The sequence below is a fragment of the Silurus aristotelis genome, assembly GCF_946808225.1.
Source record: "Silurus aristotelis genome assembly, chromosome: 13".
Taxonomy (NCBI): Eukaryota; Metazoa; Chordata; class Actinopteri; order Siluriformes; family Siluridae; genus Silurus; species Silurus aristotelis.
Window position 1 is genome coordinate 25,392,449 of NC_139586.1, and position 15,013 is coordinate 25,407,461.

Here is a 15,013-nt window from a genome sequence, read left to right on the forward strand (position 1 = left end):
CCACCACGTCTCCTTGTCTTGCTTTCTATTTCCAGATGTCACACCAAGTACTTTTCTAGCTGCCTCCCTCATCACTCCTGCAGTAGTTGCCCAATCATCCGGCACCTCTTCACCACCACCAAGCCCCTGTCTGACCTCTTCCCTGAACCTCACACTACACTCTTCCTCCTTCAGTTTCCACCATCTTATTCTTCTTTCAAACCTTACTTTCCTCCTCTTCTTCTTCGCCTCCAAAACCATCCTACAGACCACCATCCGATGCTGTCGAGCTACACTGTCCCCCGCCAACACCTTACAGTCTCCAATCTCCTTCAGGTTGCATCTCCTACACAGAAGATAATCCACCTGTGTGCACCTTACTCCACTCTTATACGTCACTCTATGATCCTCCTTCTTCTTAAAATACGTGTTCACCACTGCCATTTCCATCCTTTTAGCAAAATCTACCACCATCTGCCCTTCCACATTCCTCTCCTTAAAACCATACCTACCCATCACCTCCTCATCACCTCTGTTCCCTTCACCTACATGCCCATTAAAGTCTGCCCCAATCACCAATCGTTCTTTCCTAGGTACACCATCTACCACTTCTTCTAATTCACTCCAGAATCTTTCTTTCTCCTCCATCTCACAGCCAACTTGTGGAGCATAGGCACTGATGACATTTATCATCATCCCTTCAACTTCCACCTTCACGATCATCACCCTATCAGAAACTCTCTTCACCTCCACTACACTCTTTCTGTACGCTTCCTTCAGAATCACCCCTACACCGTTTCTCTTCCCATCCACACCATGATAAAACAGTTTAAACCCACCTCCAATGTTCCTGGCCTTACTCCCTTTCCACTTGGTCTCCTGAACACACAACACATCTACCTTTCTCCTCTCCATCATATCAGCTACCTCTCTCCCTTTACCCGTCATAGTACCAACATTTAAAGTACCAACCCGAACCTCTACTCTCCTACACTGCTCCTTTTCCTGCCGTCTCTGTAGACGCCTTCCTCCTCTCCTTCTCCTCCTTCGGCCAACAGTAGCCCAATTTCCACCGGTACCCTGTCGGCTAACGATACCTGTGGCGGTCGTTGTTAACCCGGGCCTCGACCGATCCGGTATGAAATTCTCATTTGTGATCCGCATATTTGATTTGGCACGTTTTACGCTGGATGCCCTTCCTAACGCAACCCTCCCCATTTACCCGGGCTTGGGACCGGCACTAAGAGTACACTGGCTTGTGCCCCCCTAATGGCTGGGTTAGCTTATATATATATATATATATATATATATATATATATATATATATATATATATAAAATTTAGGACCCCTGCCATTGTTGTGTAGTTTTTCAATTTAAATTATACATACATATATTAGGGTTGTTAATCGATTAAAATATTTAATCATGTATATTTTTATCAATTAACCCTGATATATATATATATATATATATATATATATATATATATATATATATATATATATATATATATAAAATGTCATGAGTTAACTCTTGATTAATCGCAAATTAATCACACATTTTTATCTATTCCAAATGTACCTTAAATTAATACTTTAAAAATGTTACATTATTTTTAATCAACATTGGCATGGTCAAATATGGATGCTTTATTATTAGTAAAAACTTAACATGGAGCATGAACACAAAATATTCTTCTAAATGTTTTAAAGTATTATAGTGTTTTAAATAACGTGACTCAGGTTAATAGGACTGTGGTGAGAGGTGTGGCATTGAGTAAAAGACAGGAGGTGGATCTGGAGGTAGCAGAGCTGAAGATGTTGAGGTTTTTCGTTGGGAGTGACGACAATGGACAGGAATAGAAATGAGTTTATTAGAGGGACAGCGCATGTGGGACGTTTTGGAGACAAGGTGAGGGAGGTGAGATTGAGATGATTTGGACATGTGCAGAGGAGAAACATGGGGTATATCGGTAGGAGAATGCTGAGGATGGAGCTGTCAGGAAGGAGGAAAAGAGGAAGACCAAGGAGGAGGTTTATGGATGTGGTGAAGGAAGACATGCAGGTAGTTGGTTTAAAAAAGGCAGATGTAGAGGACAGAGGTATGGTATGGAGACGCAGGGATCCGCTATTGCGACCCTAAATTTGCGTTAACGTGTTTAAAACACACAAACACACACACACACACACACACACACACACACACACACACACACACACACACACACACACACACACACACCCCCCACATATTACCATTTGTTTCTTTTGTCTTAATGTATAAGAAATAAGCCAAGCCCAAATACTTTAATTATTTTGATATATTACCTAAACATTCGAAAAATATATTTTTACCTTGTGCACTTGCACATAGTCAGGGATTTTGTAGGATCAGAGTCAGGTGTATAATTAACCATTTATACCAAGCAGGTGTTAATAATGATACATTTTTGTATGTGGAGTGAAACACATTCATTAACTAAAACAGAAGCAGCTGTGTAGGAGACTTACAACTGAGTGAGAACAGCTAAAATCTGCTAGTAATGTCAGGGAGTGGAAGGCAAATGGAAGTTACACATTAAAGGTCTTACACCTTGGCAAAACTGAGCACAGAAAAAAATACACAATGTAATTGTCAGTCTGAGTTAAATGTGAGCGTTCTATTCCTGCAGAGCAAAATTGTGTTGGTGAATTCAAGCACTAATATAGGGTGAGAAGACCTGATAAGTTCTTCCAACACACCCATGTTTGGGCCTTTTACGTCAAGTAAAGGGAAATCGTAACGGTACAGCAAACAAAGACATCCAAAACATCCTTGAATGCATTGCATCTCCCAACAAAAGCTTGTGCAACACTCACACATCAATGTGATAGTAAGATGTCCACAAACATTTAATCATATAGTATAGGCATAACATAGAGACAGTGTCTTATCTGCTGCTAGCAATTTTTCAGTCACACTTCTGTCTTTTTTAATCAATGGAAAGAGACTTAAATAAAATCCAAACAGAAAATGTACGTATCATTGTGGGAAGGATTTTCACATAGTGAAGAAGAATACAAATCCATTGACAAGTTTTAGTTCTTTTACTTAATTCTTTTACTGGGACATTTTTTCTGTGTTTCTTTTGGTTTTTTATCTTGTTTTAAAAGTTTGATATATATATATATATATATATATATATTTATTTATTTCAAAACAAATTCTATAATGTAACAAATTAGTATATTTTATATTGGTTTACAAGAAGCCCACTTTTTTCTGTAAATTGTATTTTCCCAATTAAACAAACAGTTGGCTCCTGTATTTTATTATTATTTTTTTTTGTCATTCTGTAAAAATGTAAAAACTCACATGTATACTCAAGTATATGAAATGTTTAATTGAAATCTTACTAAAACATGTTAACATGCAATAATCCTATGCAGTATTTTGTAATACGTCTTTTTTTTTTTTTTTTTATCTATCGAGGATAAAAAGTGGCTAGAATAAATAAATGTGTAAATGCCAAAATACAGATATAAATGCAGAAATAGTGACCAAAAAGTATGTATTTATTTGTTGTTTGTTTGTTTATTTGGACATTTATACATTTATTTATACTTGTCATTTTGGAATTTTATCAAATAATGAAGTTTAAAAATCTTGCTGCATGAAAAAAATTGATATATATATATATATATATATATATATATATATATATATTCAGTATGTAAGGATGTGTGGATTTAAAAAATATTGTTATTATTATTATAATTTAACTTGAAAAACTACACAACAATGCCAGTTGTATAAACTAAATTACATATTACAAAACTATAAAAGAAAATACCAAACAAATGACACAGTAAGACAGTTTTAAGGGCTTTTGTGTTGCTGAAGGTACAGAGAGAGAGGTTGAAGGTGTGATTTAAGTTCCAAACACAACACAGAAAAATAAGGCTAACACACTTAAATTTATATTTGTGTATACAGTACGTAAGGAGGTCATTTAGACGCCATCTTCCTCGCCTCACAACCCACGTGACAGCATTCGGGTTTGACCCCGGAAGTGCTATCTTAACACGAGTAAAATTATGAAAATAAAATCGAAAATTAGCACAATTTAAAAGCAAATTGCAGTACAGAATGGATCGACACATGAGATACTATGACTACGGAGAAATGTACATCAATTTTAAACATTTTTACTAAGTTGAATGGCTCCCTCGGGTCATTGTGGATGGTCTGGGCTCAATCGCAAAAGTTTCTGTGTTAAATAGATAGGGCACTACATAGGGTACATTTTCTTATTTATCAACTTCACTTATGTAGGGCGTGATGTAGTAGTTTTGGATGGGTCCTAGGTGTGAGTTATTTGGTAGCACGTCTGCATGTGTTCGTACCGAACCAGCATGTGTTTGTAATTAAATGGACAGAGATACAGGAGATGACGGAGATCTGCAGCGACAGGTCAGGTTCCTTTCATGGTCAACTGTATTATGGGTTTAAAGGCTGTTTTGGAGCTGGTGCTGGAAAGTTGTTCACTTTATTAAGTCTGATTTTATATGATCAGGTGGAGGAAATCGAAGCCCTTTCCTCTATTTATGGGAATGAGTGGTGTGTGATCGACGAGGCTTCCAGGGTCTTCTGCATCAAAATATCAGATGACATTTCTGAACCCAAATGTTCAGTTTGTCTGCAGGTAAATGAAGTTCAGTCAATTGTCAGGGACATTAGGCTGTCATATATATATATATATATATATATATATATATGTATATTATAGTGTGTGTGTGTATGTATGTATGTGTATATATACATATATATATATACATACATACATACATACATACACACACACACTATATATATATATATATATATATATATATATATATATATATATATATATAGTGTGTGTGTGTATGTATGTATGTATATATGTATATGTATATATGTATGTGTGTGCGTGTGTGTGTATATATATATATATATATATATATATATATATATATATATATATATATATATATATATATATATATACACGCACACACATACAGACCAAAAGTTTGGACACACCTTCTCATTCAAAGAGTTTTCTTTATTTTCATGACTATGAAGGCATCAAAACTATGAATTAACACATGTGGAATTATATATGGAATTATATACATAACAAAAAAGTGTGAAACAACTGAAAAATGTCATATTCTAGGTTCTTCAAAGTAGGCACCTTTTGCTTTGATTACTGCTTTGCACACTCTTGGCATTCTCTTGATGAGCTTCAAGAGGTAGGTTTAATAAGTGTGATTTCTTGCCTTATAAATATGGTTGGAACCATCAGTTGTGTTGTGCAGAAGTCAGGTGGATACACAGCTGATAGTCCTACTGAATAGACTGTTAGAATTTGTATTATGGCAAGAAAAAAGCAGCTAAGTACAGAAAAACGAGTGGCCATCATTACTTTTAGAAATGAAGGTCAGTCAGTCCGAAAAATTGGGAAAACTTTGAAAGTGTCCCCAAGTGCAGTCACAAAAACCATCAAGCGCTACAAAGAAACTGGCTTACATGCGGACTGCCCCAGGAAAGGAAGACCAAGAGTCACCTCTGCTGCGGAGGATAAGTTCATCCGAGTCACCAGCCTCAGAAATCGCAGGTTAACAGCAGCTCAGATTAGAGACCAGGTCAATGGCACACAGAGTTCTAGCAGCAGACACATCTCTACAACAACTGTTAAGAGGAGACTGTGTGAATCAGGCCTTCATGGTAGAATATCTGCTAGGAAACCACTGCTAAAGAAAGCCAACAAGCAGAAGAGACTTGTTTGGGCTAAAGAACACAAGGAATGGACATTAGACCAGTGGAAATCTGTGCTTTGGTCTGATGAGTACAAATTTGAGATCTTTGGTTCCAACCACCGTGTCTTTGTGCGACGCAGAAAAGGTGAACGGATGGACTCTACATGCCTGGTTCCCACCGTGAAGCATGGAGGAGGAGGTGTGATGGTGTGGGGGTGCTTTGCCGGTGACACTGTTGGGGATTTATTCAAAATTGAAGGCATACTGAACCAGCATGGCTACCACAGCATCTTGCAGCAGCATGCTATTCCATCCGGTTTGCGTTTAGTTGGACCATCATTTATTTTTCAACAGGACAATGACCCCAAACACACCTCCAGGCTGTGTAAGGGCTATTTGACAAAGAAGGAGAGTGATGGGGTGCTGCGCCAGATGACCTGGCCTCCACAGTCACCGGACCTGAACCCAATCGAGATGATTTAGGGGTGAGCTGGACCGCAGAGTGAAGGCAAACGGGCCAACAAGTGCTAAGCATCTCTCGGGGAACTCCTTCAAGACTGTTGGAAGACCATTTCAGGTGACTACCTCTTGAAGCTCATCAAGAGAATGCCAAGAGTGTGCAAAGCAGTAATCAAAGCAAAAGGTGGCTACTTTTGAAGAACCTAGAATATGACATTTTTCAGTTGTTTCACACTTTTTTGTTATGTATATAATTCCATATATAATTCCACATGTGTTATTTCATAGTTTTGATGCCTTCAGTGTGAATCTACAATTTTCATAGTCATGCAAATAAAGAAAACTCTTTAAATGAGACGGTGTGTCCAAACTTTTGGTCTGTACTGTATATACAAATACATAATATCATATAAACACACATATATATTATATATATATATATATATATATATATATATATATATATATATATATATATATATATATATATATAATATAATATACCAGTATATATACACACACACACACACACACACACACACACATGTATCCGTATCAAAAAGTTTGCTATTGGGCTTTCGGTAATGTAATCCTTTTTACGTGTGGAACATAGTTCAAATCTAAGATCCCTGAGACCACAAGTTTGTTTAGTCTTTAAGATTATTATTAAACTTAAACCCACACAACTAGGGCTGAAACGATTCCTCGACTGATTCGAATACAAACAAAACATGGAGGCAAATTACAGTGGGAAAAGTGAACGAATGGAAAAAAGTTCTGTGAACAGATGAGTTTGATATTTTCGTTTCTAAAAGAAGAACTTATCTAAGATGTGGAACAGGAGAGAAGATGTTGCAGACTGCCTCACCCCCACAATCAAACATGGAGGTGGAAGCGTAATGGTTTGTGGTTGTTTTGGAGTAGGGAAGGTTGGAGGCCTTTTCCAAGTGAAAGGAATCCTGGACCAACACGGCTCCCATTCCATACTTCAACACCATGCAATTCCGTCTGCACTGCAGCTCACTGGAACCGACTTCACCATACATCAAGGCAATGAGCCGATGTAAGCGTTATCTACAGAGAAAACAGTCATCTGGAGTGTTAGCAATCATGGAATTCGAATTCTCTGGCATGGAGGATTTGGTGTTGGATCTATGATGATCTAATATGTTGAGCTTTTTTATGAGTTGCTCAGTAGCGCCTGGTACCACAACATCAACTGAGTGTATAAGACTGTAGAAAGGACATTACTCATCTCACTCTCCTGTGTTTTGTATTGTTTTAAGACTTAAAATCTCACTCTTGATATCACCCAAATGAGGATGGTTCCCCTTTTGAGTCTGATTCCTCTTAAGTTTCTTCCTCATTCATCTAAGGGAGTTTTTCCTTGCCACTGTCACACCAGCCTGCTCATTGGGGATAAATACACATCGTTCACTTTCATTTTTAAGTTCTGTAAAGCTGGTTTGAGATAATGAACTTGAATTGAATGACCTGCCCAGTCACCACATCTAAATCCCATTGAACTGCTCTGGGATTAGCTGGATCACAAGGTCAGAAAGAAATCTTCAACTAGTGATGAACGCCATTGACAAATTTACAAGAGGCACAGCAAAGTATTTCAGCAAAGTTTTTATTTATTCTAAGGGTGGATTTTTCAATGAAAATAAAGTGTAACATCTTTACACATGTTTAAAGTAAATTGCCATACTGTTAAATGACCTAGATTATTGCAAGGAAACAAATGGAACATGCACGGGTGTCTCAAAAAACACTATTCTTACCATATTCTCCAAATATTTGATTTTAAAAGATCATTCTGCCTGAAGACTACCCAAGCGCCTCACCTCCTATATACCAAATTAAGTAAGTATCTGTAATTTTTATTATTATTTTTATTATTATTATTATTATTATTATTATTATTTAGCATCTTTAAAAAGTTTCATAAAATGTCTAGGGTATTGAATTTTCTTTAATAAGATATACCTTTATTCGTCCCACAGTGGGGAAATTTCTTAAATCTTTAACATGATGCCATTTGAGGATTTAGGCTTGATTTTTGCATTATGATAAACTGGAACCTATAACCTTTATTTTTTTTAAGATAAATATTTAAGATAAAAAAACAAGAATAAAGATTAAAGCAAAGTTTGAAATGTATCATGAAAATATAATGAAAAAGAAATATATTTATATATTTGTAAATAATACAAGAATATAAAGTAATGGAAAGTGTGTTAGAGAAGTAAAGAAAAGAGTGCAGGCAGGGTGGAGTGGGTGGAGAAGAGTGATAGCAGGAGTGATTTGTGATAGAAGAGTATCTGCAAGAATGAAAGGGAAAGTTTATAGGACTGTGGTGAGACCTGCGATGTTGTATGGTTTAGAGACAGTGGCATTGAGTAAAAGACAGGAGGCGGAGCTGGAGGTAGCAGAGCTGAAGATGTTGAGGTTTTCGTTGGGAGTGACGACGATGGACAGGATTAGAAATGAGTTTATTAGAGGGACAGCGCATGTAGGACGTTTTGGAGACACGGTGAGGGAGGCGAGATTGAGATGGTTTGGACATGTGCAGAGAAGGGAATATGGGGTAAATCCGTAGGAGAATGCTGAGGATGGAGCCACCAGGAAGGAGGAAAAGAGGAAGACCAAGGAGGAGGTTTATGGATGTGGTGAGAAAAGACATGCAGGTAGTTGGGTTGAAAGAGTCAGATCCATTGTGTTTTTGGAATGATTGGTAAAATGAAGTATACATAAATTTTTCACCAGATTATCACTTTAAGATATGTAATTGATTTATCCAATGCTTAGGACATGATCCACTATATGGACTAAAGTTTGCTGATATCTCATCATAAGATTCATGTGCTTTTTGAAAATCTCATTCTGCATTGTTATAATAATGTTTCACTCTTCTGGGAAGATGTTCCACTAGATTTTGAGTATGCTCGTGGAAATTCTGCCTTATTTAGAGAGTCAAGTCAGGTACTGATGTAGGTATGTGGGGACAGAGCTTTTATAGCAGGAGATCTTCCACTCTGACCCATGTAAATACATATCTTCATAGAGCTGGCTTTGTGCACAGGTGCATTATCGTGTTGGAACAGGTTTGGGTATCCTAGTTCAAGTGAAGGGAAAATGTTATGCTGCCACATCCAGAGATCCCTCACGGTTGTGTGCCTTCAGCTTTGTAGTAGCAGTTTGAGGGAGAACCACACATGGCTGAATATGGGTCCCAATACTTTTGTCCTTATAGTGTATGATCACTGTGAGATGACAACATTATGTCTATTGATCTGCATTGTTTTAATTAGCTGTCTCTTTCGATTTTCAGTCTGACCTTATTGGGGTATTTCATTAACTTGCTGCTGATTGGCAGAAGATTTCAACTACTCACGTTCATTGTAAGAGCGTATGGAAAATGATTGTCTTCGCCGAGTAAATCCTCAAAATCTCTGCATAAACATTAGTCATTTATATTAATAAAAATGCATCCGATATTAATTAAACTGAATACAAATGATTCATTTGTGAAATTACGTTTGGTTGCATCATGTTTGTATCGTCGTGTTTCTAGCGCCGCATGGTTAAGAGGTCCAGACAGAATCACGCTATCAAACAGCCTCAAGGAACTCTATCTGTAAGTCCTCTAACAATACTTTTACAGCCTTGCTTTTGGTCTGTCAAACATATACTAAGTTTAATATGTAAAAAATAATATGTAAAAAAAGATTTACTTTAATTTTTTTCCATAGACTGGGGGTGAGGGTGGTGGAGATTGTCACGCAATAAACACAATAACATGCTGATTAAATTACTATTATACACATTATAGGATTTATTTATTCATTTAATTATTACATATACTGTATAATGAAAATGTAACTCAACTCACCATAATGGAGATTTAAAGAGAGATTTATTGCATAGAAAAAAAACTGCAACTGAACAATTTTGGGAAAAGAAACCCGCTGACGGCAGAAGTCACTAAAATTAAACTAAAATAAAAATTTAATTATGTTTTATATATAATATTACTGGTGGTTGTGGACTAGAGGTCGACCGATTTTACTGATAGCTTGGTTGGATTGTACTTGCCTGCTTGCAGATAAATAATTAATCAACTGATTAAAACAAACATACACTCCAGATAAAAAACTGTATACAAATTTTTTTTAAGTACTGAATCATGAAAATGTGCTAAATAATATAAATGAGTAAATGAATTATATTAATAGTTATAATTTATTTAAATATAAAGACGTGTGGCTCCAGCGGTTAAGGCGCTGGGTTGCCGATCGGAAGGTCTGGGGTTCGAGCCCCGGTATCGCCAGGCTGCGACTCTTGGGCCCTTGAGCAAGGCCCTTAACCCTCTATGCTCCGGGGTGTCCCTTACGAGGGAAATATCAAGGTCCATGACGTCGGAGTGACGTGGGGGCGCCTTCCCGTGGGCTCACCACCTGCAGGAGGGACCGTAAGGGACGGTGCTGTGAGGATTGAGCAGCAGTCAAAGGCGGGGTATGCCTGCTTAGACTGCTGCCCCCGCGACCCGAATTACGGATAAGCGGGAGAAAATGAATGAATAAAGACGTGTTCAAACTCACATAATAGAATAAAAAGACACTTTAAATAAACAACACGTTGTGTCAGTGATTCAACTCTAGAGGCCGCTCTCGTACTGTATAATGCAACCCGGAAAAACTACAGATATTTTTTTGCCAATAGTTTTATCAACTGTCTGTGCTAATTAATCACCAAAACCAATGAAACAGTCGACCTCTATTGGGGACCTCTGCCTTAGCACATCCTCTTATAGGAAATAACTTAATATTTGACTGTTATAATGATTACTTTTCAATAGCTACCCCTTCCGAATTGTTTTTTCTCTATCTCCCAATAATTTTTTACAATTTATTAAATTAAAAAAACTTCCATCCAGAAGGAGATATCATGTACATATCATCATGCAGTTGTCTCTGTACATTGTTTATCATCTCTGTATGAATATACTGTATAATATTGTAAATTCACAGCATATCCATGTTTGTTTTTATCTCTTCATACCATCTCTATGTACACTGTTTTATCTTGGTACAGTTGCATATCTAATGTACATATTGTATATTGTAGTATATATCTTATATGGTGTATATATCTTATTTTTCCACATTTTGTGTACCTTGCACATATTCTAAATTATTGTCTCTCTTATTATTTCTTGAAACCACTATGTAAAAAAAAAAAAAATAATTTTTTTATCATGTTACAAATCTCTGACACCGGAGACTCGTTTAAAAAATGTTAAATGTGCATCTTGATAGTAAAATCATAGCAATCATCATGTCATCACAATCATAATTTTATTTACAATGACTCTGTTCTAAACTCAGATGTATGTCATGGCAGGGAAAATCCTGGAGAGAACATCCTATACCTCTGGGTGGAAAAAATCAGAGAGTTTCTGGTGGACAGATCGCAAACTGCAGAGGCAGGTAAAGCCTGAGTGTATGTGCGTGTCATTGGGTTCATGAAAACATCTTGTGATTATGAGCCAGTTCCTTTTTAAAATCTGGACTAAGCAAAAATGCCGATGTGAATCAGTATAATCCTGTATAATGTGGAAAAAAACAATACAATACAAAGGCAATATCTTTTGTGAGACACTTATTCTATATTGTAATATAGTAAGTTTGCATTTGTGTGGGTGAATTGAGTGATCATAGTGTCCTTTTTGTGAGTCAGTACTCAGCTTTGAGGAGCAAATCTTTTATCTGAGAATTACTGTGGTGACGCATGAGCTTCGAGATCACATTCCTGCTGTCAGTTGTAATTTTCGGAAGCTTGGACAACACAAATGTTTGCAGTTCTGTGTTTGGATGAGACGAGATTTCCAGACATATGTCTGTTCCTCGACTGGTCGGTTCATGCGTCTCAAGTCAAAATTGGTGTACATCAAAGGCCAGAATCAAGCTTAACTAAGGCAATTTTTTTTTCTTTGCAATTTCATCCTGCAGGCAATTCTCATACCTACCTGTCTGAGTAGCACTTAAGTCTAGTTATGTCTGAGGTCTGAATACTGATGTGTTGAATCTTTCACATATAAAACATGGCTTCATGTTCTGGAGTTTTGAAGTTTGAATCAGAGAAAAGCTGAAATTATGTCTATTGTAGTAAATAGTCCCTATACAATTAAATTCTAATTATGATTTCCAGGTTTTTTCTTTCTATTTTTTAAAGGGAAAAAAAACCCTGCTTTGTAATTATCTTACCTTTTGAAATGTCTGATTTAATTGTCCATGTCTCATGTCTGAGTTCAAGATCAGTGATGACTGCTGATCACTAGTGGATAAGTGGCATATCTTAAAGGATCTGAACTTTATAGAGGTCTGAGAGAGGCTGTTTCTTCTCTTGTCCTCCTCAGTAACTTCTGTCTGTAGCTATAAGATATATTCGATGATTACTGAAAGAGAGCAGATATCGATTGTTGCATGGTTCCTTTTGAGGAGCATGTATACCCACTAGGTGTCAGTGTTTCCCATAATTTCAAGTTTTGTTCACTCTCACACTCTCTTATCTGAAGGGTATTACTTGCTTCACTGAGTTGTTTCGTCCTCAGCTTAAAGTGTATTATATGGACAGCCGGTGCTCTAAACACAGACAGCCGAGACAGTTAGTGTGACTTCACTTGCTCTCACGGGCGTTTGGCTTTGGTTAGCTTACTGTGCACAGCTAGATTGGTCTATTTAGTGTTCTGTTTGGTATTCCGAGCTGGTGTTTGGTGCTAGAGCTTGCAATTGGGACTGTTTAAGTCTTTCTTTTTTTTCAGTTAAAAAATTTTACCTGAGAAAAAGATTTGTACCTCAGAGCTGTTGCTGTAATAATACCAAATTCCTTGTGCTCATCTTAGGAGCACAAGTCTCATACAGGACTCCTTTTTTTTTTTTTTTTTTTTAAATGCTCAGTGTTGTTTGACTTTATAGTATGTAATTGTGAAGGGTTCCTATTTGAACATGGTTCTTATCAAGGTTTCTTCCTTGCCTTTTTTTTTTTTTTCTTTTTCTTTCCCGCCTACACCAGCAACTTCTCGCTTGTTTTTTTTTTTTTCCCTTTCTTTTACATGTTGCAAATCTACATTCACATTTAAAGCATTTGGCAGATGACCTTATCCAGAGCAACTAATAATTACCTCATTGGTAAAACTGAGCAGGTGAAGGTTAAGGACCTCGTTGAAGGGCCCAATAGTAGCTTGATGTTGCTGGAATTAGAGCTCGATTTTTCAATACTGGTTGAAACTTGATTAAAACATAGTGTCTATCTGTTTCCTTTTAATGTTTTTTTTTTTTTCTGACAAGATACCCTAGTGAGTGGAAACCTTTAATGATGCTACAGCTGTTTGCATGCCTTCTCTCTCTCCAGGCAATGACGGTGATTCTAGCCAAATGTATACCCATTTATTAATGGTGTCAAGTGGCTTTTATTTCAGTTAAACCATATACAGTACAGCGCACTGTAAAACAATGTTCCCTCCAGGATCAAGGTGCGGCAAAAAGTAGCACAAATGAACACGATATAACCCAAAACCAACAAGATCAAACAGAACAATACACAAGACATTATATAAAGTGCCTATGTGAGGTAGTGGTAGTTCAAAGGCCCTTAACCATCAACTGCTAAAATTGAGATCATTAGAATCAGGTTTAATGGCCAAGGAATTTGGTTCCAGCTGTTGGTGACTCACAAAAGTACAGACATATATAACACTATACATTTAGCTTATATACAAGACTATACAAAACAATACAGACTCTTCAGATTAAATAAAACCACAATATACAGAGAATATGACCAATGAGTAATGTACATAGTGTGAGAGTGCATTGTAGTGCAAATAGCAGTAGTGTGCATCACATAAGATAAAGAAGTTAGAAGGTAATGAAGTGATGAGCGACTATTTTTACAAAGCAGTACTTACAGATATGAAGCAGGACATATAATTAAAGTCAGTTGTTAATGAGGCTGATTGCCTGAGGAAAGAAACTGTTCACCAAAGGCACAAAGGCACAGGAGCAAAGTTTTGTAGAATCTGCCTGAAGGGAGGAGTTGAAAGAGGTTGTGATCAGGATCAGAGGTGAGGGGTCAGTAGGGATTTTTCCTGCCCGTTTCCTGGTTCTTGTATATAACAATCCAACACTAACCAGTTCACACAGCAAAATGTGAGAGAGAGCAAATAAACTGTCTATATAATAATAAAGACCTCGCTCTGGACAAGTGCGTCTGCTAAATGCCTTAAATGTAAATGTTTGGTTGTTATCTAGCAGGAGTTATTTGTGCGAAAATGGGCACTGCTTGTGTTCGAGTGTGTTTGTATGGGCATGTGTGGGGTATGAGTGAATAAGTATGTGAAAGGGGGCAGATAATATTTTCCTTGGGTTTTATTATGCTGCCATGTGACATTATTTTTTATATATATAATCACTCACACACACACACACACACACACACACACACACACACACACACACACTGGAGATCAAAATTAAAGAACAATTTATAAAACAATTGAACAATTCTGAAATAATGTCATCTTCACTGCTCAACAGTTGAAGGAGTTTTTGTCCTGTCTATACCATGCTACCAGAACACCTTTCCACAAAATAACTAAGGCATTTAAAAAAAAAAACAAAAAAAACATTATTTTGCAAAAAAAATAAAAAATCAGATCAAAATTAGAGAACACTTTCAGATACCTCCCAGTTATTGGTGTTAATCTGGCACCTGGTGCTAATATCC

The 15,013-nt window shown here is 36.9% G+C and overlaps 1 protein-coding gene across 5 annotated transcripts in view; it reads left to right on the top strand.

Moving 5' to 3' along the window:
- The first annotated feature begins 4,170 nt into the window (after positions 1-4,170).
- The window catches only part of impact (impact RWD domain protein), a 75,731-nt gene continuing 64,888 nt past the window's right edge, over positions 4,171-15,013 (top strand). For 2 of the 5 annotated variants that reach the window (XM_083559386.1, XM_083559387.1), the window contains exons 1-5: positions 4,184-4,433; positions 4,537-4,665; positions 8,037-8,089; positions 9,801-9,863; positions 11,630-11,715. In XM_083559386.1, coding sequence (XP_083415512.1) covers positions 4,392-4,433; positions 4,537-4,665; positions 8,037-8,089; positions 9,801-9,863; positions 11,630-11,715 — 373 coding nt within the window. In that variant the 5' untranslated portion in view covers positions 4,184-4,391. Of the gene's footprint in view, positions 4,434-4,536; positions 4,666-8,036; positions 8,090-9,800; positions 9,864-11,629; positions 11,716-15,013 lie in introns of all 5 variants that reach the window. The other 3 variants (XM_083559390.1, XM_083559389.1, XM_083559388.1) reach the window with 3 other exon arrangements.